Below are 24488 nucleotides of genomic sequence, written 5' to 3'. Positions count from 1 at the left end.
TGATAAAGGACAGACTGTATTTGTGATAAAGGACAGACTGCAGCTGTGATAGAGGACAGACTGAAGCTGTGATACAGGAGAGACTGTAGCTTTGTAACAGGACTGTAGCTGTGATAAAGGACAGACTGTAGGTGTGATAAAGGACAGACTGTATTTGTGATAAAGGACAGACTGCAGCTGTGATAGAGGACCGACTGAAGCTGTGATAAAGGACAGACTGTAGCTGTGATACAGGAGAGACTGTAGCTTTAATAAAGGACTGACTGTAGCTGTGATACAGGAGAGACTGTAGCTGTTATAAAGGACAGACTGTAGCTGTGATAAAGGACCGACAGTAGCTGTGATAAAGGACAGGCTGTAGCTGTGATAAAGGTCAGACAGTAGCTGTGATAAAGGACAGACTGTAGCTTTAATAAAGGACTGACTGTAGCTGTGATGAAGGACAGACTTACCGACTGTATCTGCGACATCTTTGTGTCCAGGTCATTAAACTCCACGCCAGGTCCGTCCCCTAATCCGGACAGGAAGTGGTCACCATCGGCCCCTCCCCCCTCTAACACCGCTGCTCCGCCCCGGACCACCGGAGGCGGCATCAGCCAGGACTTTGTCTACGTGGACTTCGAGGACTATGAGGATTCTTCAGAGGGGTCAGCCCCCACCGTCCCCTCCTTCTCCACCGTCACCCCCACCACTAACAGAGGGCCCGTGGTCACCGACGTCGTCCCCGTGGTAACCGGCGTCGTCACCACGGTAACCGGCGGGGGCGCCGCGGCGACCACCAGCAGTCTCCCGACCACGTCAGCCGTCGGGACAACGACACAGGAACAGAGCATTCTGACCACGCCCGCTGTGACCACGCCCACGCGGGCCGCGAGCGCCAGGGCCCCGCCCCCCTCCTTCAGCAACGCGGTGGACGAGGTGTTGGCGCCCAGGGAAGGGGGGGGCCGGGTGAGAACACAGAACAGACGCATCCAGCAGCTCCTCAACGAGAAGCGCAGGAGGGAGGTGCTGAGGAGAGCCAGCCCCCCCCGGCACGCCCGCAAACACACACACTAGTGAACACACATACACACACACACAGACACAAGTACACACACCCGCACACTAGTACACACACACACACTAGTACACACACACACTCTAATACACACACATTCTAATACACACACACACATAAGTACACACACACACACACATACACACACACACACTAGTACACCCACACAAACACTAGTAAACACACATCGTCACACACACACTTGCACCACACACACAAGTATACAAGCACACACACACACTCATTAGTACACAAACACACACACACACACACACACACACACACACACACACACACACACACACAGACACACACATTAGTGTACACACACACAGCCACTCATGCGGTCATCATACTGGCACATATTTCATTGGGGGTGTGGTCAGGTCCCAGGCCCGTTCCTGGTCCACTTGGTGCTGGTCCAGAGGCGCCATGGACATTTGGTTCAAATATTTACTCATGTGAATAAATTGAAAAAGTTTGCTATCTGCATCTCTTCATTTCTGACCAGCTTTACGATATTGGTCGATACCGGTATTGAACCAAGATACTAGACTTGTTTTTTATTTTATGAAATTCCATAGTACCGATCTCCAAACCAGTGGGTGGCAGGAATACGCCAGGCGGCGTTCTAGGCCACCTTTATGTTAAACCGAGAGGTAGAAGAAGAACATCAGTCAACATGGCGGCCGCCGCAGTCAGAGCCCTCGGCTCCAATCTGTCCAGAAACCTGAGGGAAGTTCGTCTTCATCTCTGTCAGACCTCCCCGGCGAGCCAGGGCGCCAGGTAACCATATATCCGACGTAACTCTGGGAACACCTCGGTCTAAAAACGGCCTTTTTTATACTCACTAGGCCGCTAAGCTAACTAGCATAGCCAGTGTTGTGGTTAACCTTCAGCTGAGGAGACTCATTCATATATAACGCAATATAACAACTAGTTATATGACATAGTCGTATTTAATGCGAAATCACTTATATTTACATTAATCATTCTTTTATAATGAAATATAACAACTCCATAGCTTTGGGAAATAACAGTGATGTAAATGTGGTGTAAACAAGAGATCTATACATCCAGTTTATTGCACATCATTGGGAACACCTTGCATTTTTAATGCCTACATCTGGAGACTGATTACTAGGACATCTTATATTTATATTTTATACGTCATTCATAAGAGGATTAAGACCTATTTGTGGCACAGAACTCGGGCAAGGGTTAGTTACTAACTGAGACCCTTCTGTGGAAAGTGAAGTTGTTTTTCACCACGTTGGTGGGCGATGTGAGGAAGGCCTGGGGACCCACATGTACTTTCCTACAGCATTGTTCAATGGATCAGCGTGTGACCCAAAGGACAGTGTAGGAATGATGCGGGTAACATCCAGAACTTTGTGACACAATGCGAAAGGATGTTGGTTTGTGAGGAGAACGCAACTTCTGCCTACAACGAAATATTGAATCCATTGATTATCTTTTATTTGAACAGTAAGTCTTCCCGATGACAGTATGTGTCAATGTATTTGGTTCTTTGCGTTTGTGTGTGTAGGGACTTTGTGGAGAACCACTATGTGAGTCTGAAGCGCGCCAACCCAGAGTTCCCGATCCTGATCCGGGAATGTTCGGGTGTCCAGGCGAGACTCTGGGGCAGATATGGTGAGGGTCTCTCTCTCTTTGACTCTGGGACTGGGTTTGTCTCTCTGTAGCTGTCTCTTGTGTGTCTCTCTGTCTCTGCGTCTCTCGTTCCTTCTCACTTTGTCTCTGTTGGTGTCTGCCTGTATGTGTGTGTCGCCTGCTCTGTTTCTGTGTGTGTGTGTGTGTGTGTGTGTGTGTTTCTGGCTTTGTCTCTGTGTCCTTTTGTGTGTGTCTCTCTCTTGGTGTGTCTCTGTTTGTCTCTCTCTGTCTCTCTTTCGGTGTGTGTGTGCGTGTGTGTGTGTGTGTGTGTGTTTCGTGGAGCTACCTGCATAAGAAGGGGTCATGCTATATTCTCTGTTGTGATCTACGCCAGCTGGATTCTAAAGAGTTTAGATAGATGTTTCATCATGTGTACACCAATTGTGCATTAAAATGGTTAACATCATTCCAATGTCTTTCGCTCTGTAAAAACTTTTTTTAAAAGATCTGATATACTTAAATCTGATGTACATATTCTTTCATCAATACATAATCCTTAAAAATAAAGTCTTTACAGATATTTGTTTCAGTACCTATGGCTTGCTTTCTTACTGCCTCCTCCTACTTTGTTTACACCAAGACAAATTCCTTGACCGTGTGGGCATTGAATTCTGATTCCTGTTCTGAATCTCTACAGAATTTGGAAAAGAGCAGAGTGTCGCTCTGGACAACATGAACGCCGACCAAGTCGCTAAGGTGTTGGAGACACTGGCGCAGACCAAACCCTGAGGCCATCGGGGGTCCCAGTACTAGTGTCTATGTTGTGAATATTAAACTGACCATAATAAATGTGTATGTACAGCTGATCTCCTCCTTCAGTTCTTCTTTTTTCAGTAACACAACACCTGTTCATTGTAGGAATTTAGAGTGGTATTTTAACACAGAAGTTTCGGATGAAGGACCGATTAGTTTCAGAATTAGTCATCCACATATTGTTTTAGCATAGACTGCATGAAAGTAAGGCATACATTTTTATGGTTTGCAGTGAGGTTCCATGCTGAAGCAAATCCTAAAACATTGTTAACAGAAATTAAATCAAATACAGTATTTAGGGATTAAATCGTAATAATTTTTGCCTAAAAATAGGGTCAGGGTTGTTTATATTATATATATTACGCATACAGTAACGAGTACTTGCTATTCAGTTATATGTTTCATGTGATATAAATAGGTAGTATAAGTATGCTTCTTATCATAGTTCAAGCACTTTAGATGATATCAACAAACGTTATACTCGGACCCAGTGTAACGTGCTGTTAGCTGTTTCCGGTTCCGGTGCCGTGCGTACCAAACAGTTGGTGGTCCCAGAAGAGCGACCCTGGTTATAAACTCTGCTGCAGCCTACGTGTTGAGCTAATCCATCGGCGGAGTTGGACCGACACACTTCTTCATTCTAGCTGGGAGTGACTGAGACTTCGCCACGATGCCTGAAAGTAAGACATCCATCTGTGTCGTTCCTAGCAGCTGATGCTAGCGCAGTACTAGCGGAGTACTAGCGGCTAATGCTCGTACAGTACTTGCATAATACTAGCAGCTAATGCTAGCACAACACTAAGCTAAATCTAGAACAGTACTAGTCTTGTGTATTCCAGTTTGGTCATAAACATCTGTTATGATCATCTAAAATGCTTACTATGATCTTATACATGATACATATTACCAAGATTTTAAGTATTCTTGTGGTCATGTAGCATGCTTACTCTGAACGAATACATGATGCATATTACTAGGATTAGAAGTGAGGTGGTGTTCCTGTTAAATACATATTAGGATTGCATATGATGAATATCACCATGATTATGTATTCGGCTGCCCACTGTATCTTTGGTATGCACTATGAGCACATCAGTTCCTAGTTGGGTTATGATATTTCGGCGTTACGGTGCTATATCTCCTATAGCAAATAAACTCATGGCAATCTGCTTATTTTCCCTTCCACCATAAATTACTGTTGTCACAGACACACTGATTTTACACAGAATGAATAAGCCTGTAAAATTCGGGAAGCAGATTGCCGTGGCTTCTTATTTGCTACTGCTATAGTCATAGATTTTACAAACGTCTCAAAATGTGGACCATAAGTTATAAGACAGACTATCAATGTCCTGAATGTATACACCATTTACCGCGCATCCTTTTTTTTTTAGAACAACTTTAAAAAAAAACTATCAGACTGTTCGGTCTTCAGCAGATTGCATAGGCTGCTTATTAATAAATACATAAATAATCCTGCACTCACCATGAGAGCAGTGAGTTTGAAACAGGTCAGAGGTCAGTAGTGATTTTAACACCCTCTTTTGTTTCTCCTCAGCCGAGACCTACTCCAACCCGCTGGCCCCGGAGGGCCACGAAACGGAGGACCACATGTCTGCTCTGCAGTAAGTTAATAGGTTCATGAAGGAGCAGGTAGGGGTTAGACAGTACAGAGCAGGCCATTAAGGAGCAGATAAGGAGGACAATACAGAGCAGGTAATTAAGGAGCTGGTAGGGGTAGACAGTACAGAGACAGGTCATTAAAGAGCAGGTAGGGGTTAGACAGTACAGAGACGGGTCATTAAGGAGCAGGTAGGGGTTAGACAGTACAGAGACGGGTCATTACGGAGCAGGTAGGGGTTAGACAGTACAGAGACAGGTCATTAAGGAGCAGGTAGGGGTTAGACAGTACAGAGACGGGTCATTACGGAGCAGGTAGGGGTTAGACAGTACAGAGACAGGTCATTAAGGAGCAGGTAGGGGTTAGACAGTACAGAGACGGGTCATTACGGAGCAGGTAGGGGTTAGACAGTACAGAGACAGGTCATTAAGGAGCAGGTAGGGGTTAGACAGTACAGAGACAGGTCATCACGGAGCAGGTAGGGGTTAGACAGTACCGAGACAGGTCATCACGGAGCAGGTAGGGGTTAGACATTAAAGAGACAGGATATTAACCTTGTTTCTCCTCAGGTCCAAACTGACCAATGACGACTTCAGGAAGCTGCTGATGACACCGAGGTCCGCCCCATCCTCGGCCCCACCTTCCAAGTCTCGGCCAGAGTGAGTGTCCGGTTAATAGTACTCCTCCGAACAAATACCACTACTCCTAATAAATAGCCTAGCTAATACCCAATGAACCCTGATACTTACCACTTTTCAAAATGTTAACAATGGATTACCATGGCTGTTGAGAGGTGTATCCCTCCAGCGCTACACCAGTAACCAGCAGGTAAAGAAGCGTGTTGCCGGTGGCTCTATGTGGACGCGACGCACATACAGATGAATACCGTCACCTAGTGCAAACTATTGGGGGACAAAATAACCGCCTTTTGGGGTGTCACGTGCCGCAAGTCTGTACTGCCATTGTACTGACAGCTGATCGGCCGGCCATCTAAGATCACCTTCTGTTTTCCCAGAATGCCAAAGGACTACAATGAGGATGAGGATCCCGCAGCTCGGAGGAGGAAGAAGAAGAGGTGAGTCTTAATGATATAATGATGCGCATACCTAATGATATGATTATGACGTAATTTGAATGCCATTATATGATATTTATTACAATAATTTTTATCGTGTGTAATACTAATGATTCAATATTAAAAGCCCAGTGTGTATTATTTAGTAGCAACTAAAGGTGAGGTATTATGAGGGTCATGTGGCCTAAGCTATTTGGTTTTATAGCTACTAGGTTAAGCTATGTTGTTGTTGTTGTTGTTTTGTAGCTACTATGCTAAGCTATGTTGTTGTTGTTTTGAAGCTACTATGCTAAGCTATGTTGTTGTTGTTGTTGTTGTTGTTTTGTAGCTACTATGCAAAGCTATGTTGTTGTTTTATAGATACTATGCTAATTTATGTTGTTGTTTTGATTTGTAGCTACTATGCTAAGCTATGTTGTTGTTGTTTTGTAGCTACTATGCTAAGCTATGTTGTTTTTGTTTTGTAGCTACTATGCTAAGCTACGACAGCAGGAAGTGGAAAGAGAGAGGGAGTTGGCGGAGAAGTACCGAGACCGAGCCCGCGAGAGGAGAGACGGAGTCAACAAGGACTATGAGGAGACAGAGCTCATCAGCACCACCGCCAACTACCGCGCCGTCGGACCCACTGCTGAGGCGTGAGTACTACTAATATTACTAGTACTACTAGTAACACTAGTACTACTACGTAAACCATCAGCACTACCGCGCCGTCTGACCCACTGCCGAGGCGTGAGTACTACTAATACTACTAGTACTACTAGTAACACTAGTACTACTACGTAAACCATCAGCACTACCGCGCCGTCTGACCCACTGCCGAGGCGTGAGTACTACTAATACTACTAGTAACAATAGTACTACTACGTAAACCATCAGCACTACCGCGCCGTCGGACCCACTGCCGAGGCGTGAGTAATACTAATACTACTAGTAACACTAGTACTACTACGTAAACCATCAGCACTACCGCGCGGTCAGACTTACTGCCGAGGCGTGAGTACTACTAATACTACTAGTACTACTAGTAACACTAGTACTACTACGTAAACCATCAGCACTACCGCGCGGTCAGACTTACTGCCGAGGCGTGAGTACTACTAATACTACTAGTACTACTAGTAACACTAGTACTACTACGTAAACCATCAGCACTACCGCGCGGTCAGACTTACTGCCGAGGTGTGAGTAATACTAATGCGAGTACTACTAGTAATACCATCAGTATTACCACAGCCCTGTAAGACCTACTGCTGAGTATTGTAATAAATGAACAGCCCTACAGCTGGGGACAAAGTACTGTCTGTTCGACTAATGGAAGAGTGTGTGTGTGTGCGTGTGCAGGGATAAGTCGGCGGCGGAGAAGCGTCGGCAGGTGATCCAGGAGTCCAAGTTCTTGGGAGGTGACATGGAGCACACTCACTTGGTAAAGGGCCTCGACTTCGCCCTGCTGCAGAAGGTAGGGGCCCTCTACTGTTACTGGTTACTGCTGTTGTCACTGGTCTCTACTGTCACTGGTCTCTACTGTCACTGGTTACTGCTGTTGGCACTGGTCTCTACTGTTACTGGTCCCTGCTGTTGTTACTGGTTACTGCTGTTGTTACTGGTCTCTACTGTTACTGGTTACTGCTGTTGTTACTGGTTACTGCTGTTGGCACTGGTCTCTACTGTTACTGGTTACTGCTGTTGTCACTGGTTACTGCTGTTGGCACTGGTCTCTACTGTTACTGGTTACTGCTGTTGTTACTGGTTACTGCTGTTGTTACTGGTTACTGCTGTTGTTTCTGGTCACTGCTGTTGTTACTCGTCACTGCTGTTGTTACTGGTTACTGCTGTTGTTACTGGTCACTGCTGTTGTTACTGGTCTCTCCTGTTACTGGTTACTGCTGTTGTTACTGGTTACTGCTGTTGTTTCTGGTGTTTACTGTTGTTACTGGTCAATACTGTTGTTACTGGTTTCTACTGTTGTAACTACTGGTTACTACTGTTGTTACTACGGTTGTTACTGACAACTGTTGTTACTGGTTACTACTGTTATTACTGTTTACTAATGCTGTAACTGCAGTTACCTTTTACTACTAAAGGAACTACTTTGATAACACTGTTGTGAAATCTGTGCATTAACAGAATAGAGTTAACAATGTTGCGTCTGTGTGTGTGCCACTAGGTCAGGGCTGAGATCACCAGTAAGGAGAAAGAAGAGGAGGACCTGATGGAGAAGGTCCAGAAAGAAGTCAAGTAAGTGTTGTTTTTCCATGGCAACTGGCTCCCCTAGTCCCCCGTGCTCCCAGAACTATGGAAAGGCCATAGGGCATGCTGGGTAATGTAGTCTCAATAGAGGTGTGTCCGTTTCTGTATTCATGTGTTTGTTTTTTTTCTGTGTCCTCAGGAAAGACGTCGAAGTAGAGGAGAAGATGGAGTTCAAAACTCGCCTCGGTGAGTACCACGCCTGGTTCCTGTGTTGGTAGTACTATGGCAGCGGCGCTAGTACTAGGGAGCGTCCGGCAGTAGTACCAGTAGTGCTGTCCTCCTGTCCCAGGTAGGAACGTGTACCGGACGGTGTTCCGCTCGCGCATCGTGGAGAGGAACGAGCTGTTCCTGCCGGGCCGCATGGCCTACGTGGTGGACCTGGACGACGAGTACGCAGACACAGACATCCCCACCACCCTGATCCGCAGCAAGGCCGACTGCCCCAGCATGGAGGTACGCTGGTGGATATGTGTGGATCTCTCCCTCTCTCTCTCTCACTCGGTCTCTCTCTCCGTCTGTGTGTGTTTCTCTCTCTGTCTCTCTCTCTGTGTCTGTCAGTCACACTCTCTCTCTCTCTCTCTCTGTCTCTCTCTCTGTCTCTCTCTCTGTGTCTGTGTCTGTCACTCTCTCTCTCTCTCTCTCTCTCTCTCTCTCTCTCTCTCTCTCTCTCTCTCTCTGTGTCTGTGTCTGTGTCTGTCTCTGTCTCTCTCTCCATCTGTGTGTGTCTCTGTCTCTCTCTTCCTGTCTCTCTCTCTCTTAACTCTCTATGTGTATGTGTTATTGCTAGATGACCTCCACATGTGTAAAGCATTGATCTCGTCTCCCTCTCCCTCTCCAGGCTCAGACCACTCTCACCACTAACGACATCGTGATCTCCAAGCTGACCCAGATCCTGTCCTACCTGAGACAGGGGACAAGGCACAAGAAGATCAAGAAGAAGGACAAAGGTACCACCTCTCCTAGTATCACTACTCCTAGTACCATTACTCATAGTAGCACAGTAACACCATCTTCAAGTACCTCTACTCCTGGTACCTACGTTGATTAGGCGTCAACAGATCCCCGCCTCCAGCAACAGGATTGTTCCAAACCAATCCCTGTTTACCCAGACCAGGGATGGCTGCAGTGAGGTTAGGGAGACTGAATGAACAAACCTGTTCACCCAGACCAGGGGTGGCTGCAGTGAGGTTAGGGAGACTGTATGAACAAACCTGTTCACCCAGACCAGGGGTGGCTGCAGTGAGGTTAGGGAGACAGTATGAACAAACCTGTTCACCCAGACCAGGGGTGGCTGCAGTGAGGTTAGGGAGACCGTATGAACAAACCTGTTCACCCAGACCAGGGGTGGCTGCAATGAGGTTAGGGAGGCCGTATGAACAAACCTGTTCACCCAGACCAGGGGTGGCTGCAGTGAGGTTAGGGAGACTGTATGAACAAACCTGTTCACCCAGACCAGGGGTGGCTGCAGTGAGGTTAGGGAGACTGTATGAACAAACCTGTTCACCCAGACCAGGGGTGGCTGCAGTGAGGTTAGGGAGACCGTATGAACAAACCTGTTCACCCAGACCAGGGGTGGCTGCAGTGAGGTTAGGGAGACCGTATGAACAAACCTGTTCACCCAGACCAGGGGTGGCTGCAGTGAGGTTAGGGAGACCGTATGAACAAACCTGTTCACCCAGACCAGGGGTGGCTGCAGTGAGGTTAGGGAGACCGTATGAACAAACCTGTTCACCCAGACCAGGGGTGGCTGCAGTGAGGTTAGGGAGACCGTATGAACAAACCTGTTCACCCAGACCAGGGATGGCTGCAGTGAGGTTAGGGAGACCGTATGAACAAACCTGTTCACCCAGACCAGGGGTGGCTGCAGTGAGGTTAGGGAGACCGTATGAACAAACCTGTTCACCCAGACCAGGGGTGGCTGCAGTGAGGTTAGGGAGACTGTATGAACAAACCTGTTCACCCAGACCAGGGGTGGCTGCAGTGAGGTTAGGGAGACTGTATGAACAAAACCGTTTCACACGATGCTCGTCTGTCAGCAGGGAAACTGGATGAGAAGAAGGCTGCCGAAGCAGACATCAGGTACGTCTCTCTGTCCCCTGCTGTGGTCTGGGTCCGTTTATTAAGGGTGTGTGAGTGTGTGTGTGGGGGTTTTCTGTGTCAGTATATTAAGGGTGTGTGCGTGTGTGTTTGGGGGTTTTCTGTGTCAGTTCATTAAGGGGGTGTGTGTGTGTGTGTGTGTGTGTGTGTGTGTGTGTGTGTGTGTGGGTTTTCTGGGTGAGTTCATTAAGTGTGTGTGTGTGTGTGTGTGTGTGTGTGTGTGTGTGTGTGTGTTCTGGTCCGTATGTTACAGGTGGGTGTGTGTGTTTTTCTGGGTTAGTATATTTAGGAACTGGTTCTTGGTCAGAACATTAAGGGTGTGTGTGTGTGTGTGTGTGTGTGTGTGCTTTCTGGGTCAGTTCATTAAGGGTGTGTGTGTTTTCTGGGTCAGTTCATTAAGGGTGTGTGTGTTTTCTGGGTCAGTTCATTAAGGGTGTGTGTGTGTGTTCTGGTCATTGCGTTACGGATGTGTGTGTTTTTTCTGGGTCAGTATATTGAGGAACTGGTTCTGGGTCCGAACATTAAGGGTGTTTGTGTGTGTGTGTGTGTGTGTGGGGGGGGGTCATATAAGCATATAAAGGATGTGTGTTCTGGTCAGTGCATGAAGGATGTGTGTTCTGGTCAGTATATTTAGGATGTGTGTTCTGGTCAGTACATGAAGGGTGTGTGTTCTGGTCAGTGCATGAAGGATGTGTGTTCTGGTCAGTACACGATGGATGTGTGTTCTGGTCAGTACATGAAGGATGTGTGTTCTGGTCAGTACATGATGGATGTGTGTTCTGGTCAGTGCATGAAGGATGTGTGTTCTGGTCAGTACATGAAGGATGTGTGTTCTCTTCAGTATCTTTGAGGACGTCGGAGACTACATCCCCTCAGCTGCCACAGCCTCAGCCTCCAAGGCCGCCGCCAAGGACAAGGAGCGCTACAGAGAGCGGGAGAGGGAGCGGGAGAGGGAGAGAGTGAGGGAGGCAGAGGAGGAACAGAGGAGACAGAGCTACTTTGAGAAACCTCTCGCGGACGACCAGGAGGTTGGCAGCCCTAATCATCATCGCATGTTAATAAAGGGACCAGTGTTTATACCATTAGTGCTCACATGTTAATAAAAGGACCAGTGTTTGTACCATTAGTCATCGCATGTTAATAAAAGGACTAGTGTTTATACCATTAGTGCTCACATGTTAATAAAAGGACCAGTGTTTGTACCATTAGTCATCGCATGTTAATTAAAGGACCAGTGTTTATACCATTAGTCATCACATGTTAATAAAGGCACCAGATGTTATCAGATGCGTAGATACCACTACTTATCCTAAGGTGTGTGTCTCTCCTGTCTTCCTACAGGTTCTGGATTTGGAGACGGGTAACTATATTTGATTATAAGTTACTTACACATGAAGTGTCTTTAAAGCTGTTATAACCTCTTTGTCTCTCTGTCTCGCTCTCTCTCTTTGTCTCTGTCTCTCGGGGTCTGTGTCTGTGTCTCTCTCTGTCTTTGTCTCTCTCTGTCTTTGTCTCTCTCGGTCTTTGTTTCTGGCTCTCTTTCTCTCTGTCTGTGTCTCAGGTCCGAGCTCAGTCACCGATCAGATCAAGATGATTAACGAGAAGTTTGCTGGAGCAGCAGGAAGCCAATGGCAGAGCCAGGAAACATATCCTTTGGTCTTCCTATTTTGTAGTGAAGTTATTGTGTTTTATAGTATTTTAGGATTAAGGGACATCATTAAGTGTTAAGTGATGTCGTTAAGGGTCTAGAGCTGTTGCTAAGTGTCTATTGATGCTAAGTGTCTAGTGAAGTAGTTTCTCCTTGACTGCCGGCACTGCAGGGAACAGAAGGGAGGCTGGGAAAGAGCATCTTGGAGATTTCTTTGGGATGTCCAACTCCTATGCAGAGTGTTACCCTGCAACGTAAGACTCACCCTCTTGACTCACCATCACCCTCACCATCACTCTTTCACCCTCTCGCCTTCATCCTCTCATCATCCTCCTCTCACCCACCCATCATCACCCTCTCACTCAACTTTTCACCACCACCCTCTCACTCAACCTCTCCATCAGCATCTCACTCATCCTCTCTCCATCACCCTCTCACTCATCCTCTCTCCACCATCCTCTCCCCATCACCCTCTCACTCAACCTCTCTCCATCACCCTCTCACTCATCCTCTCTCCATCACCCTCTCACTCATCCTCTCCCCATCACCCTCTCACTCATCCTCTCTCCATCACCCTCTCACTCATCCTCTCTCCATCACCCTCACACTCAACCTCTCCATCAGCATCTCACACTCGTCCTCTCTCCATCACCCTCTCACTCAACCTCTCCATCAGCATCTCACTCATCCTCTCTCCACCACCCTCTCACTCATCCTCTCCCCATCAACCCTCTCACTCAACCTCTCAAAAAACACTCTCCCTCTGCGCCTTCTCACAATGTTGTGATGTGGTTTGTCTCAGTATGGACAGACCAGTGATGTAATCTGTTTGTCTCAGTACTGACAGACCTGTGATGTTATGTGTTTGTCTCAGTATGGACAGACCAGTGATGTAATCTGTTTGTCTCAGTACTGACAGACCTATGATGTTATGTGTTTGTCTCAGTATGGACAGACCAGTGATGTAATCTGTTTGTCTCAGTATGGACAGACCTGTGATGTAATCTGTTTGTCTCAGTACTGACAGACCTGTGATGTAATCTGTTTGTCTCAGTATGGACAGACCAGTGATGTTATCTGTTTGTCTCAGTACTGAAAGACCTGTGATGTAATCTGTTTCTGTCTCAGTATGGACAGACCTGTGATGTAATCTGTTTGTCTCAGTATGGACAGACCTGTGATGTAATCTGTTTGTCTCAGTATGGACAGACCTGTGATGTAATCTGTTTGTCTCAGTACTGACAGACCTGTGATGCTATGTGTTTCTGTGTGCAGTATGGACGACCTGGCTGTGGACAGTGACGAGGAAGTGGACTACAGCAAGATGGACCAGGTGACTACAAAGCCCATCATGCATCCTGTCAAAAGCTAAAAGCTAAACCAACAGGGAGAAGGCAGATGTATAGTGTCTGCAGGACTGTGTGTTGTTGTTCATATGTTCCTACCAATGTATTTATTCATTCACCTTACCTCACTCATTCATTCACATGTCACTACCAGTGTATGTGCGATGTGTAGTTCTTAACTGTGCTTCATGCTGTTTGTTTTGTATTTATTTACTGTGCTCCATGCGTAGGAATTGTGTAGTTCTTTACTGCGCTTTGTCTGTAGGTTGTGTAGTTATTTGCTGTGCTACATGTGTAAGGGTTGTGTAGTCCTTAATTTACTGTGCTATATGTGTACGGGTGGTGTAGTTCCTTACTATGCTACATGAATTTGTGTGTTTTGTAGTTCTTTACTATGCTACATGTGCATTGTTTGTGTAGTTATTTGCTGTGCTACATGTGTATGGGTTGTGGTGTTGTTTAATGGGCTACATGTGTATGGGTTGTGTAGTTCTTTACTTTGCTACATGTGTATGGGAGTGTAGTTCCTTATCCGCTTCTGTCTCTCTTTTCCCCAGGGCAACAAGAAGGGTCCGCTGGGTCGCTGGGACTTCGACACACAGGAGGAATATTCAGATTACATGAACAACAAAGAGGCTCTTCCCAAGTACGTCCTCCATGCACGGCAATTCTACCAACACTAGCATGATATTAGCACGGCAATGCTACCAACACTAGCATGTGATTAGCACGGCAATGCTACCAACACTAGCATGTGATTAGCACGGCAATGCTACCAACACTAGCATGATATTAGCAGTGCAATGCTACCAACACTAGCATGATATTAGCACAGCAATGCTACCAACACTAGCATGTGATTAGCACGGCAATGCTACCAACACTAGCATGATATTAGCACGGCAATGCTACCAACACTAGCATGTGATTAGCACGGCAATGCTACCAACACTAGCATGATATTAGCAGTGCAATGCTAAACACTAGCATGATATTAGCACTGCAATGCTACCAACACTAGCATGTGATTAGCACTGCAATGCTACTAACACTATCATGATATTAGCACTAAACTGCTACTATCACTAGCATGATATTGGCACAGCAATGCTACTAACACTAGCATGATATTAGCACTGCAATGCTATTAACAAAGGCATGATATTAGCACTGAAATGCTACTAACACTAGCATGATATTAGCACTGCAATGCTACTAACACTAGCATGATATTAGCACTGCAATGCTAATAACACTAGCATGATAGTGGCACTGAAATGCTACGAACAATAGCATGATGTTAGCTATAGCATGTTACTAACACTAGCATACCCCCAACACTGGCATGCTATAAGTCCATGCCACTGCTAGGTGTTAGAGGAAAGGCTATAGGAGATGCTAGCTGATGGTTGTTTGGTCTGCAGGGCGGCCTTCCAGTACGGAATCAAGATGTCTGAGGGCCGGAAGACCAGACGCTTCAAGGAGACCAACGAGAAGGCCGAGCTAGACCGACAGTGGAAGAAGATCAGCGCGGTGAGGACCAATCACAACTCTCTCCTCGCTCACTGCCTCCCTCTCTCCAACGTCCTTCACTCTCTGTCTCTCTCTCGCTCTCTCGCTCTCGCTCTCTCTCTCTCTCTGTGTCTCAATCTGTGTGTGTCTCTGTCTCTCCATCTGTGTGTGTGGGTTATTATTATGTGTGTGTGTGGAATTAATAATCTATTGTGGTTCCTTTGATCAGATTATCGAGAAGAGAAAGAAGCAGGAGTCTGATGGGTGAGTAGTTTCCTAGAAACTAGACAAACGGCTGACCGAATCACAAATCTCTGGCGAGCAGAAGAGATAAACATTTGTTTTTATTTCCACAGGGTGAACATTAAGCGACCAAAATACTGAGGAACACACCCACCTGTTACTTGGTTCTGCCTCGGTGGGGACCTGTATCAGACCTGACCTGGGATGTCGTGTGTGTATATATCACAGGACACGCATACAAATACACATACACATTAACACAGAAACACACACACTCACACACAAACAAATACATATACACATACACTCACACGCACACTTCTCTGATATGTTAAGTTTCAGTGAAGGTACGAACCACAATGATGATGATTATTATTATATTTTGTTGATGATGTTGTTGTTTAACAGTTCTTCATATCTCAAATAAAACATTTAAAAACACAAGCTGTCACATCCTGTTCGGTCATTAAGGAGCAAATAAGGGTAAGACAGTACTGAGACGGGTCATTAAGGAGCAGGTCTGAGTTAGACAGAAAAGAGACAGGTCATAAAGGAGCAGGTAGGGGTGAGAGTACAGAGATAGATCATTAAGGAATAGTTTGGGGTTAGACAGTACAAAGACAGGTCATAAAGGAGCAGATAAGGTTTAGACAGGTCATTACGGAGAAGGTAGGGGTTGCACAGTACATATACAGGTCATTAACTAGCAGGTAGTGATTAGATGGTAGAGAGACATGTCGTAAAGGAGTAGGTAGGGGTTAACAGTTCAGAAACAGTCCATTAAGGAACAGGTAGGTGTTAGACAGCACAGACACAGGTCACATGATTTTTTAAGGATGATGCGCCTTGAGCCTCGCGAGATTAGGTCCGCGTCACTCTCGTTGAAGTCTCGTCAGTGAGTTTCGTCACATGACTTCCTTACGCATCGGCTACCAACATGGCTTCCGAACATTTACCTTCTGAATTTGACGTCGTCATCCTAGGAACAGGTAGAAAACAATGAGTTTAATTATGAAAATAATGTTATAGGGTACCTCTGTAAAGTGTGTCTGCTCCATCAGACTGACGGCAGACATTAAATAAACCGTATCGGTGTATTTAATGTGGCTATTGGTGATGTGTTTACCACAAGCAAAGGCTGGCTGCCCTCACTGGGACCAGTTCATCAATGTAATGTCTGCATTTGGTATTCATTTATTTGAGCTCCTTTTTATCAGATGTTTTCCTTTCCTCCTGCTATTCCGTAATTACATGATGTTGGTTGTAGTGCCAGTAGGGTTAGGGTTAGGGCTGCTGGGTTGGGCTGGAGATGGGCGGTGCTGGCCCGACTGGTTTGTTATTAGTACATCAATTATGTATAGTAAGTCTCGTATCTATGGTCAAAACGAAAGGTTATACTTATTACATTTTTCAAAACTATTTAAAATCCCTTGTGGCATCTCTTTGGTCGTATTTATCAGCTTTTAAACCATTATTTTATTACTAAGCTATTGCTTCCTATATATGTTTATATGTATGTATGTATGTATGTATGTGTGTGTATGAATGTATTAATGTGTGTGTGTGTGTGTGTGTGTGTGTTTGTGTGTGCGTATATGTACGTATATAAATGTGCGTGTGTTTGTGTGCATCCATGCAGGCCTTGTAGAGTCTGTGGTGGCGGCAGCATGCTCTAGAGTCGGCCAAAGAGTTCTTCATCTTGACAGGTACTTCCGTAATACTGCTGTGTATTTATATACCCCAATACTGTATGTATTTATACTGCAGGAGAAGGAAGTATGTATTACTTCAGGACGAGTGATTGGAGTAGTCTGTATTTACTGTAGTACTCTTTGTATTTATTGTATCCTGCGTGTTTACTGTAGCACTGAGTATTTACTCGTGTACAGTGTATTCACTGTAGTAATGTGTATATTTGCAGGAGGAGTTACTATGCTGGGAAGTGGGCAAGTTTCACATTTAATGGCCTCCTCTCCTGGATAGAAGAGCAAAATAAAGTGAGTTTAGCTCCCACACACACACACACACACACACACACACACACACACACACACACACACACACACACACACACACACACACCTTAATCTAGATCTAAATAAGACCTGCTTACACCTTCATCTAAATCTTAATAAGGTGTGTGTGTGTGTGTGTGTGCGTGTGCGTGTGTGTTAGATTACCGCCAGTGAAGAGCATGATCGGTCGAGTCAGTTGGAGGAAGGCGAAGACCTGATCGGCCTGACAACCGGAGATGTCTCCCAAGTTACCAACCTCCAGGTTTTCAACTACACCAGGTAAACATGTCTCCTTGTTCCTAGGTAACATGTCACCTTGTTCCTAGGTAACATGTCTCCTTGTTGCTATGTTGCAATTATTAAGTGAATGTTTATCATTTTAGTGAAGAAGAGGAGCAAATCCCCTCAAGCCCCTTGGAGGAAGAGGCAAAGGAAGATGAAGAGGAAGAGGAGGGTGGAGCCGACCAGACTCCAGCCGGAGAGACGCAGGAGGAAGGTGCCCCCTCTAGTGGTCTGTCTGTCTGCTGACTCCTCTCCGTCTGATGTCTATAGCGTCAACAGTACAGTAGAACCATCTACTGTACTGTTGACGCTATACTGTGCTACGGGCATATATATACTTAAAACGTAGCGGAAAGCACGTGTGTTGTTTTAACCGAACCCTAACCGAGTCTTTCTCCCCCATTCAGAGTCTGAGGCGAAGGAAGATATTAACACTCCAGCACAAAAGGTAGAGAGAGAGAGAGAGAGAGAGAGAGAGAGAGAGAGAGACATGGACAGAGAAGGAGAGAATGAATAATAATATAAACCACACCCCCTTGTCCTGATCAGAGCCAACCAGAGAAGAGCAAGAGGAGGCTAACCTACGCTGAGCTGCTGAAGGAGGGCCGGCGCTTCAACATCGACCTGGTGTCAAAGGTAGCATTACCTCACTCATTACCTCACTCATTACCTTATTCATTACCTCATGCATTACCTCGTTCATTACCTCACTCATTACCTTATTCATTATCTTATTCATTACCTCATGCATTACCTCGTTCATTATCTCATGCATTACCTCGTTCATTACCTCACTCATTACCTTATTCATTATCTTATTCATTACCTCATGCATTACCTCGTTCATTATCTCATGCATTACCTCGTTCATTATCTCATGCATTACCTTATTCATTATCTTATTCATTACCTCATACATTACCTCATGCATTACCTTATTCATTACCTCATTCATTACCTCATTCATTACCTCACTCATTACCTTATTCATCATCTTATTCATTACCTCATGCATTACCTCATGCATTACCTTATTCATTACCTCATTCATACCTTATTCATTACCTCATGTATTACCTTGTTCATTACCTCATTCATACCTTATTCATTACCTCATGCTTACTGTTACTGTCTATACTATTTATTAAACTGTGTTTATATTCTTAATAATGGCCTTAGTTCAAGGACGTCACCCGCATCCTGTTGTCATTAGATTAAATGAGGCGTATAATGTTTTTTGTCCTGGTCGCTGCATAAGCGACCCCTGCTGGTCGGTCGGGGCGCCTGCACCTCTCCACGACCTCTCTTATCTGACCTTGACATGACCTGTGTGTTTGTGGCCAGCTCTTGTATTCCCGTGGCTCCCTCATCGACCTCCTCATCAAATCCAACGTCAGTCGCTACGCAGAGTTCAAGAACGTCAGCCGCATCCTGACCTGTCGCCATGGAAACTTAGAACAGGTAAACGCAAGCCCAGTCCTCCTCTCCTCACTTAGCCCTAAGTGACCCTTAACCCTAACTAACTGTGTGTGTGTGTGTGTGCGTGTGTGCGTGTGTGCGTGCGTGTGTGTGTGTGTGTGTGCGTGTGTGTGTGTGTGTGTGTGTGCGTGTGTGCGTGCGTGTGTGTGTGTGTGTGCGTGTGTGCGTGTGTGTGTGCGTGTGTGTGCGTGTGTGTGTGTGTGTGTGCGCGTGTGTGTGCGTGTGTGCGTGTGTGCGTGTGTGTGTGTGTGTGTAGGTGCCCTGCAGTAGGTCAGATGTGTTCTCCAGTAAGCTGCTCTCTGTGGTTGAGAAGAGGATGTTGATGCGCTTCCTGACGTCCTGTCTGGACCGGGACACGCCCCTCCTCTACCAGGGTACTCATGCACTTTTATGGGTTTTACATCAGGCGTATAACAATATATCATGTGTGTGTGTGCGTTATGTGTGTCTCTTATTTGTGTGTTCATATCGTGTGTGTGTTCGTGTCGTGTGTTTCTTAGACTTTGCCGAGCGACCGTATTTGGAGTTCCTTCAGCACCAAAAGCTGTCTGAGAACCTTCAGCACTTCCTGATTCACTCCATCGCCATGACAACGCCGGACACCCCCACGGCTGCGGCCCTGGAGGCAACACGGCACTTCCTGAAATGCCTTGGTCGCTATGGAAACACCCCCTTCCTGTTTCCTCTGTACGGCCTGGGAGAGATCCCCCAGTGCTTCTGTAGGTAAGGATAACTGGAAGGGGTACTGGTACTGGTAGAAGCACTGGTATGAGTACTGGTAGGAGTACTAGTAGGGGTACTGGTGCTGGTAGGAGCACTGGTAGGAGTACTGATAGGAGTACTGGTACTGGTAGGAGTACTGGTAGGAGTACTAGTAGGGGTACTGGTGCTGGTAGGAGTATTGGTAGGAGTACTAGTACTGGGACTGGTAGGAGTACTAGTAGGAGTACTGATAGGAGTACTGGTACTGTTAGGAGTACTAGTAGGAGTACTGATACTGTTAGGAGTACTAGTAGGAGTACTGGTACTGGTAGGAGTACTGGTGCTGGTAGGAGTACTGATAGGAGTACTGGTGCTGGTAGGAGTACTGATAGGAGTACTGGTAGGAGTACTAGTAATGATAGGAGTTCTGGTAGGAGTACTAGTACTGATAGCAGTTCTGGTAGGAGTACTAGTACTGATTGGAGTTCTGGTAGGAGTAGTAGTACTGATTGGAGTTCTGGTAGGAGTACTACTACTGATAGGAGTTCTGGTACGAGTACTAGTACTGATTGGCGTTCTGGTAGGGGTACTAGTACTGATAGTAGTTCTGGTAGGAGTACTAGTACTGATAGTAGTTCTGATAGGAGTACTAGTACTGATAGGAGTTCTGGTAGGAGTAATAGTACTGATTGGAGTTCTAGTAGGAGTAATAGTACTGATTTGGAGTTCTGGTAGGAGTACTAGTACTGATAGGAGTTCTGGTACTAGTACTGATTGGAGTTCTGGTAGGGGTACTAGTACTGATAGGAGTTCTGGTAGGAGTACTGATATGAGTACTAGTACTGATTTGAGTTCTGGTAGGAGTAATAGTACAGTTGCATTCAGGGCATTCAGCCCTAGACGCTTTTATCCAAGGCGACTTCTCGCCGTCGGCACAGTCAGGATGTTCACAGAACCAAGGGCCAAGCACTTACAACCACTAGGTTAACCCATCCCCCGTGTACAACAAAGCTAGCTAGGATAAGACGCTACAAGATGCCAAGTACTTTTCTTGAGTGTGTAAGGGCACACGACACAAGAGGTGTTTTTGGGAGAGTGAGGGAGGTAAGGAGGGAGGTAAGGAGGGAGGTAAGGAGGGAGGCCATGCAGTGTCCAGGAGAACTCTGGCCACGTGAGTCTTGAGTCTCTTGCTAGTAGTAAGTGATAGTAACCTTCTGTATTTGGCAGGATGTGTGCAGCACTGGTACTAACCCTGCTGTGTATTTGGCAGGATGTGTGCAGCACTGGTACTAACCCTGCTGTGTATTTGGCAGGATGTGTGCAGCACTGGTACTAACCCTGCTGTGTATTTGGCAGGATGTGTGCAGCACTGGTACTAACCCTGCTGTGTATTTGGCAGGATGTGTGCAGCACTGGGACTAACCCTGCTCTGTATTTGGCAGGATGTGTGCAGCACTGGGACTAACCCTGCTCTGTATTTGGCAGGATGTGTGCAGTATTTGGTGGGATCTACTGTCTCAGACATTCGGTCCATGCTCTGGTGGTAGACAAGGGCAGCAGCAGGTAATCATGGAGTACTTATCTCTAATCATCTATGTATCTATTTATAGCTCTATAGACCTATATATCAGGGGTGAAACGGTTCCCTGCGCTCACTGTCCGGAACAATATGCGCTACAGTTGTTTTCCGTTTCTGTACCTTTCGCTATAACAATCAAAATAAATGGCTCCATTTTCTGAATTTTATTGAGATTTTCACTGTAATGTAATCATCATGGATAGCTTGTTTTGAGAAGCACATTATAAATAAACACAAAGTTCTGGTTTTGGTATTATTATTGTTATTATTTGTGTTACTGTTATTAATAGACATAACAAAATCAATGTCACTCATCGGCCTATGGCCCCTCCCTCTACCTCAGGTGCAAGGCAGTGATTGACAGCACGGGGCAGCGAATCAGCTGCAGCCATTTGGTGTTGGAGGAGGGCTGTTTTACCCAGACTGCCCCGCCCACCAGGTGGGTGATTGGTCAGGCTGTGGTGTTATAAACAGCAGTTAATCTGTAATGGGTAGTAATCTGGTTAACCTGTTAGTAATTTGGTTTATCTTTCAGTAATCTGGTTAATCTGTCAGTAATCTGGTTAATCTCAGTAATATGGTTAATCTATTTGTAATTTGGTTTATCTTTCAGTAATATGATTAAACTGTCAGTAATGTGCTTAATCTGATAGTAATCTGGTAAATCTGTAATGGGTAGCAATGTTGTTAATCTGTAAATATTGTTATTTCAGTAATCTGGTTAATCTGTCAGTAATCTGGTTAATCTGTAGTGGGTATTAATCTGGTTAATCTGTCAGTAATCTGGTTAACCTGTCAGTAATCTAGTTAATATGTCAGTAATATGGTTAATCTGTCAGTAATCTGGTTATTCTTTCAGTAATCTGGTTAATCTGGTTAATGTGTCAGTAATTTGGTTAATGTGTCAGTAATCTGGTTAATCTGTCAGTAATATTTTTAATCTGTCGGTAGTCTGTCAGTAATCTGTCAGTAATCTGGTTAATGTGTCAGTAATCTGGTTAATGTGTCAGTAATCTGGTTAATCTGTGTCTCCAGGTATGTCTCCAGAGCCGTCCTGATCACTGATGGATCCGTTTTACCCACCGAGGCAGAGCAACAGGTAGAGGAGAGAGAGAAGGGACTAGGAGACGAGGAGGGAGGGACTAGGAGACCAGGAGGGAGGGACTAGGAGACGAGGAGGGAGGGACTAGAAGACCAGGAGGGAGAGACTAGGGGAGGGCGAGAGAGAGAGAGAAAGAGAGAGAATCACATCCAATGACATTGAAGTAAAAATCAATTGGGCCCCTGTGATTGGATACTGACATTTCATATTTGATATGCCTCTTTTCTGCAGGTTTCCATAGTAACCATTCCTTCAGAGTCGCCAGTCCGAATGGTGGAGCTCTGTCCGTCCAGCATGACCTGCATACCAGGAACACGTAAGTCACATGACCTGCATACCAGGAACACGTAAATCACATGACTGTCCCAAGGAAAATCATAGCACTTCCTCATGAAGGAGCCACATTGTGCGGTCTTGTGACCACAAGCGTGGCTTTACACAGCCGTCTGAACGGATCCACATGAGTGCTTTCCCCTGACTGCACCACGTCTGAGCACCACTTATTTTAATCTGGGAGAAGTTTGCGTATACCTGAGTTTATAGGGGTGTGTGTCTCAAGAGGTGTGTTTGCAGCTGTGCATACATGTGTTTGTTTGTATACAGGTTTTTGTATAAAGGTTTTTGTATACAGGTGTGTGTGCGTGTGTGTGTTTACGCAGTTGTGTGTGTGTGTGTAAACTTGAGGCTGAGAACTCTTTCATCTTGTTCACCTTAGATCTCGTCCATCTCACCTGTCAGTCAGTCGGCTCCGCCTTCGAAGACCTGTCGCCCGTCGTCAACAGGATGTTCCGGACACCAGACTCTGAGCACACTGGTAACCAACCAACCAGCTCCATCCCTCTCTCTTCATAGATAGAGATGGATAGTTCTACAGATATATGGATCTTTATCTTTAATAATGAGAAATAACCAGCCCCATCTTACAACTATTATAACCAGCCCTATATTAGTACATATAGTGTATGTTTATATGTCTCTATATATATATCTATATCTATGTGTGTATCTATATGTGTATATCTATAGAGCCGCGCCCGGAGGTGCTGTGGTGTTTATACTTCAACATGTCGGAGGGCTTGGAGTCGGAGGCCGGCGAGCTTCCCCCCAACGTGTCCATCTGCCTCGGACCGGACGGCTCCCTGGGACACGACGGCGCCATCGCCCAGGTAACTATCACCACGGTAACCATCACCGCGGTGACCCTCCCCTCCATGTTGATAACCAGAGTGTTTCCATCAGGCTGAGCTGATCTTCCAGAAGATTCTACCTGGAGAGGAGTTCTGTCCTCCTGCCCCCGCTCCTGAAGATGTCCTCTACCAGGGGGAGGAGCCTGAGGCTAGCTCCTCCCAACCGGGGGAGGAGCCTGAGGCTAGCTCCTCCCAACCGGGGGAGGAGCCTGAGGCTAGCTCCTCCCGACCAGGGGAGGAGCCTGAAACTGGCACCTCCAACCAGGGGGAGGAGCCGGAGGCTTGCTCCTCCCACCAGGGAGAGGAGGAGGAGGCTAGCCCCACGTGTCAAGGGGAGGAGTCTGAAACTAGCCCTTCTCCACAGGGGGAGGAGCCCGATGCTAGCTCCTCCCCCTGTACAGAGGATTCTGACACTTGCCCCACCCAGCTAGAAGATGGGACACAGGGCTGACCGATACGTTACAAGACACTCGAAATATAATCATATCGATATAGACATGTCTATGCATCATATATCTATATAGGTGCATGATATATATCTATATCTATGTATCACATCTGCTATCCTTCTAACCCTATATCTATGGATATATGGATGCCAATATTCATTGAGATGCCTTCAGTTTGAGTATTTGTTGTGCCTCTTCTGCATGTTGTCCTGTTTTACTGGAATAAAGTGAGGTCGCCATAGCAACATGTCTGATGGCTCAAGTGTATCTTAATGTCGTTTTTATTTAAATACCAGCCCTTATCAGAAGATTAACCAGTATAATAATCAGGTGATCTGGGGCCAGATATATAAAGTACCATCAAACTTTATAATCACAATTTATTGGTAACATCAAAAAACATTCCTTCAACATTCATGT

General features: G+C 45.8%; 4 protein-coding genes across 5 annotated transcripts in view; all 4 read left to right on the top strand.

The window, feature by feature from the left end:
- Nucleotides 1–1445, top strand: part of LOC307076540 (A disintegrin and metalloproteinase with thrombospondin motifs 2-like) — a 20448-nt gene extending 19003 nt beyond the window's left edge. The window contains exon 25 of the mRNA XM_079737578.1: nucleotides 483–1445. Coding sequence (XP_079593704.1) covers nucleotides 483–1056 — 574 coding nt within the window. The 3' untranslated portion in view covers nucleotides 1057–1445. The remainder of the gene's footprint in view (nucleotides 1–482) is intronic.
- Nucleotides 1446–1730: 285 nt separating this feature from the next.
- ndufa2 (NADH:ubiquinone oxidoreductase subunit A2) lies at nucleotides 1731–3528 on the top strand. The gene is made up of 3 exons (XM_079737593.1): nucleotides 1731–1843; nucleotides 2607–2713; nucleotides 3369–3528. Exons 1-3 carry the CDS (start codon nucleotides 1740–1742, stop codon nucleotides 3458–3460), a joined length of 303 nt encoding a protein of 100 aa, XP_079593719.1. The 5' UTR covers nucleotides 1731–1739; the 3' UTR covers nucleotides 3461–3528.
- A 478-nt stretch (nucleotides 3529–4006) lies between these two features.
- Nucleotides 4007–15707, top strand: ik (IK cytokine). Its single transcript, XM_079738573.1, has 20 exons — nucleotides 4007–4164; nucleotides 5043–5109; nucleotides 5675–5764; nucleotides 6121–6180; nucleotides 6648–6815; nucleotides 7522–7636; nucleotides 8345–8415; nucleotides 8567–8613; nucleotides 8717–8880; nucleotides 9266–9374; nucleotides 10464–10506; nucleotides 11366–11552; nucleotides 11866–11884; nucleotides 12086–12170; nucleotides 12340–12426; nucleotides 13448–13505; nucleotides 14076–14164; nucleotides 14943–15051; nucleotides 15260–15294; nucleotides 15387–15707. Exons 1-20 carry the CDS (start codon nucleotides 4155–4157, stop codon nucleotides 15412–15414), a joined length of 1641 nt encoding a protein of 546 aa, XP_079594699.1. The 5' UTR covers nucleotides 4007–4154; the 3' UTR covers nucleotides 15415–15707.
- A 491-nt stretch (nucleotides 15708–16198) lies between these two features.
- chm (CHM Rab escort protein) lies at nucleotides 16199–24300 on the top strand. 2 transcript variants are annotated; one of them, XM_079738926.1, is made up of 17 exons: nucleotides 16199–16262; nucleotides 16913–16979; nucleotides 17195–17270; nucleotides 17449–17567; nucleotides 17672–17784; nucleotides 17978–18018; nucleotides 18120–18206; nucleotides 18915–19031; nucleotides 19306–19423; nucleotides 19550–19772; nucleotides 21237–21314; nucleotides 21674–21769; nucleotides 22366–22429; nucleotides 22664–22748; nucleotides 23148–23246; nucleotides 23459–23598; nucleotides 23672–24300. In XM_079738926.1, exons 1-17 carry the CDS (start codon nucleotides 16211–16213, stop codon nucleotides 24068–24070), a joined length of 1974 nt encoding a protein of 657 aa, XP_079595052.1. In that variant the 5' UTR covers nucleotides 16199–16210; the 3' UTR covers nucleotides 24071–24300. The 2 variants fall into 2 exon arrangements, with proteins under 2 accessions (XP_079595052.1, XP_079595051.1); XM_079738925.1 differs by having other exon boundaries at nucleotides 17672–17799.
- Nucleotides 24301–24488: the final 188 nt, after the last annotated feature.

This window comes from Pollachius pollachius, assembly GCF_949987615.1.
Source record: "Pollachius pollachius genome assembly, chromosome: 6".
Taxonomy (NCBI): Eukaryota; Metazoa; Chordata; class Actinopteri; order Gadiformes; family Gadidae; genus Pollachius; species Pollachius pollachius.
This window is presented reverse-complemented; position numbering and strand designations above follow the sequence as displayed.